General features: G+C 51.6%; 1 protein-coding gene across 1 annotated transcript; it reads left to right on the forward strand.

Moving 5' to 3' along the window:
- Positions 1-423: 423 nt before the first annotated feature.
- PpBr36_06682 (uncharacterized protein) lies at positions 424-2745 on the forward strand (the record flags this gene model as incomplete). The annotated part of the gene is made up of 2 exons (XM_029893825.1): positions 424-442; positions 788-2745. The coding sequence occupies 2 exons, from the start codon at positions 424-426 to the stop codon at positions 2743-2745; spliced, it is 1977 nt and encodes a 658-aa protein (XP_029746327.1).
- Positions 2746-4282: the final 1537 nt, after the last annotated feature.

Here is a 4282-nt window from a genome sequence, read left to right on the forward strand (position 1 = left end):
TTTTGCTTGTTCTCTCTCTCTCCATCCTGCCCCGGCGATTTCTTATTGTCGCTTTTAATGTTGCTCACGGTCATCCTTTGAGAACAAAACTCATGGTGTTCGTGCATGGATGGGGCATGCTCTGCCTCAGTTGTATTTTCCCCAGACAAAGGCAGACCCTTTGATACACCCGCTCCAAGGCCTGCCCTGCCTCTAATCATTTTGCCTCTGATCATGTTCACTCGGCCCCTCTTTCACCACCATATCAATCTGCGTAGTTCGTCTTGCTCACCTTACTGGAGGTCTCTCCATGTCTTGGATCGGCTTGCCGGGCCTTTTACGGGGCAGTCCATGTTTACTGGTCTGCATTTCCATCTTGCGCACGAAGTATCTATCTAGTATTGAGCAGATGACTACAGGCAGACCAGAAGAAAGAAAGATAAAATGCGCCAAGATAACATTTGTTTCGGTTTTTGTCCTGTCAATAATTCCTTCTGATAATGCCCCAGACTTTGTCTCCGCCCTCGCCTGTTGCCACTTGCACTCTTTACTCGCGGATCACCAATTTCCCGGTGTCTGTTTTTGCATGATCGACCGTAACCACTGTTGATTCCCGATGGTTATGTTGCCTCTCTCTCTCCACACACACACACACACACACACACACACACACATACACACACTACACTCTTAGTAAATTACATGGCAACCAAAAAGCCACAGCTACCATTCCCCCTGGCTTTCCTGGTTGCACCGCCGTGCAGTTACTGTGGAAAGACATTTTGCTGATATCTGCCATCCTACGCAGCGGCTGCCGCTCCGCAAAAGCTACGCAAAGATGTGCCCCCGCCAACCCCGGTCAACCTCCCAAACTACGTACCGCGCTTTGCTGCTCGCCAAGGTGGAGGTATAGACCAAGCTGATGATAATGAGGGTCATATTGACTTACTCAAGGTACCGCTTGTCAAGCTACTCCGGACAATCATCAGGCCTGTGGATGTTTCCGAAAAGCATTTCCAGGCTCTCGGGGTCAACGTGGTGCCTAATGTTGCAATTCAAGAGCTGATCCCGGATACTTCGGTGCTGCCAGATTTCGCCGCCTGGGAAGCCATGGATCATGCTCGAGCCTGTGACATAAATCAGTCAACAAGAGTTCGCATATGCAACGGCAACATGTCTCCCGGTGTAGAGATCTACCAGGACCGCATTAGGGAGCTCTCCACCCCCAATGAGGCTGCTTATCGTTCCGTTCGTCGCATGAAGCCTGTACCCGGACAGGTCCAGGCCCGCTTGGGCAATTCGTATGAGTTTTTCCGCAACCTCGAAGTCGTCTCGACCTACTGGGAAGATACCTCAGCTGTGCTTGCCGGAAAGGTGGCGAATCCAACTGCCGCCACCACCGGCGAGGCGGCTGGTCAAGGCACCGTCCAAGCCGGAGACAATGGACAAGCAAAGGCTGCGGAGGAAGTCATTTTCTACCGCACCGGCTCAGGAGCTCAGATGCCTCCTGAGTATAGAATCAACGTGACGAATTCTTTCCTGAAGCTTGTGGCCTATGACTTTGGATGCAACGTCACAGGGCCGCGGACCGAACCCAGACTGTACCTCAACACCCCATCTGTACTGGCCCCAATCCCGGACACTGCTGGCGACCCCAAGTCCACAAGCGTGCAAGATGTTCCGGCTCTGCCCCAGTCAGTGCCATCGCCCGGCCCCAGCAGTTACTTCTCTTCGGATTGCACTTTCATTTTCCGCACTCCTCGAACTCGGGAGGCGGCCCGGCAAGGGCTCTGCGAGGGTCCGGTTGCGGCCGTCTCTGCCCGCCATACTACCACATTCCCCCCTAGCGATCCAACTGATTCGACGCTATCGGCACACCCAGACTCAGTCGTCGACCTGGCTCGTGAGATCGTCGCTGCGCTGGTCACGGCACAACACCGAGCACGTGAGGGCCGCATCGAAAGACGCATCGGCAAAGATGCTTGGTGGGCGACGAAAAAGCGCTGGGGTGGTGGCACGGGTGGAACCATCGGCCGCGAGAGTGAGTTGAGCTCAGCAATGTCAACCAGCACTGGAAGTGTAGAGGGCGGCGACCGGAGAAGTAGTGGCAGCAGCAAGGAAAGGTCAAGGCCTTCAGCATCCCTAGTTGAGCCAACTAAGTCATCGGTCACAGGCGAAGAGCCAGCTCGACTTGGCTCTGATCTTAACAGCGAAGCTGGTCCAAACCGCAAAATTGGTGGACCGGTTATTCGTGCCTCGTCTCCATCATCTTCACACTCTCCATCGGCAATTGGCCGTAAAAGTATACAGAACCACCAAACGCCACACCTAACGCCCCGGGTCCGCACAAAGAGCCGTCGGACAACACTGGCTATCTACGACAGCTACCGCATGGTACGGCCACCCGCGGCAGCGTGGGACCCCAAGACCCGGTACAGCCCCATTGGTCGCATTCCTGGCGCGGACTTTGACGACATTTTTGTTGTCAGTGCACTGTTCCATCACATCTCCTTCTTGCGCGTGCGCGTGCCAACGCGGCTGCTCGAGGTGCTTGACGGGGCACCTGACAACATCGATGAAGGCTCTACTGGCGGACACAAGACCCGCAGCTGGGGCGGACTGGATGTCTATCGCACACAGTGGTACGACTTGTTTCTTGCCGATGACCGCGTTGCTGCTATGAAGGTTGTATGGGCTATGTTGGCGTACCTCATGCGCGCAACTGATGATGACAGTGGCGGTGATGTCAAGATGGCTGGCACGTAAACGAATCAGATTCTGTGTCTTTTTCTGGCTTGATTGCCAAGGTCATCTTGGAATTAAAAGGGTACTTAGCTACCTAGGATAATTCACTTCATAGTTCTGTCTCGCATACGTTTGCAACGTGGTTAATACATATTTTCTTGTTTAAACTCGTATCGTATTAATTGGAGATGATGATGATGACGACGATTCAATACCTGGTTAGTCCTAGCTGGTACTTAACTCTTTTTTCTGTATTACATTATCACCAACAAAGCCCTGGGTACTGAAGCTAAATTGTTCATGGCCTTGAGACGTGTTGATGGTTCAGTGAATCAGCAACTTTCCTACTATTCACAATGTTTCTTTGGACTAGAAGATAGCAAATATTCAATGGTCATAATAGGACAAATAGAGAGAGCCGAGTCATCCAAGCGTTGTCATTTAAAGCCAAGTGCCACAGTAATCCCGAAATACATGATAAAAGTATAGTACTCTGTCGACATCTACCAGCAAACATCTCGAAACAGAACCAATCAAAAGATGGCTCAAGAATTAGGGTAGCTGCAATACTCTCGCCAACTCTTACATGTCCATAATCTTGTAACATGTAATACAGCATATGAACCGATTATAGACATTGAGAGCATCACAGCCACCCCCACACCTACCCGGAGAAGTCAAGGCGGCAACACACGACGGATAAACACCCAGAAGCGGCCTGATTGCTAGGCTTCCAAGCCAGGCCCACAAAGGCTCACTACTGTTGACCGCCCGGTCAAGTGCCCGGCCATGACCGGCCCTTGTTTCTTCATCACACCGCCACACTTGACCGATAAGTGCAAGTACCTGATGCGGCATGCAACTTTTTTTTTCTTTTTTTTTTTTTAGGGCTGCAGCTTTACAGCGTCGCTGGATCCTCCACCAAACTTCCACTCCCAGCCCACCGCCGGGCATAACAATGGTGGAGACCACGAGCCGCCAAGGGATCAAGGTCGGCCGAGGTCTGGGCTCTGATGCAGGTTCCCGCTCGGAGGAGCCAGAGGTGTGAGGGAGGGTAGGAAGACGGGCTCCGGGGAGGTGTGAACCTGGGGAGAACGAGTGAAAGGGTGTATAGCAGGGGAGTGGGGATCGTGCGGTGAATAGGGCTCTGGCCTGGTGATGTAAGCTGCATATTCTTGGTAGATGACGCTGTGACAGGGGTCCTTTGTTCTTTTTTCTATATAAAAGTGCCGGTGGCGCTTTGCTGGAGAAGTTGAGCATAAAGAGACACAAAGACACGTTTTATACCAGGAGTATTGTTCAGATATATAGTGTTCAGTCGGTTTCATGGTATCTGCTTCCGCTTCTCTGTTATGGGTCTTTTACTTTGTATGAACTTCTGGACTCTTTTAGTGTGTTCAGCTTATAGAGTGATGACAGGCAAGGGTCCTCAAGAATTTCCCTGTTTAAATATCTATATCTGTCCGCGGCTAAAGGGGATGCGTGCACAAATTAACCGTATCCCGAAAGTCTTGTCTCTCATGGGAATATGGTTTTCTGACCGCTTACACAAGAATAC

The sequence above is a fragment of the Pyricularia pennisetigena genome (genome assembly GCF_004337985.1).
Source record: "Pyricularia pennisetigena strain Br36 chromosome 4 map unlocalized Pyricularia_pennisetigena_Br36_Scf_6, whole genome shotgun sequence".
In the NCBI taxonomy this organism is placed as follows: Eukaryota; Fungi; Ascomycota; class Sordariomycetes; order Magnaporthales; family Pyriculariaceae; genus Pyricularia; species Pyricularia pennisetigena.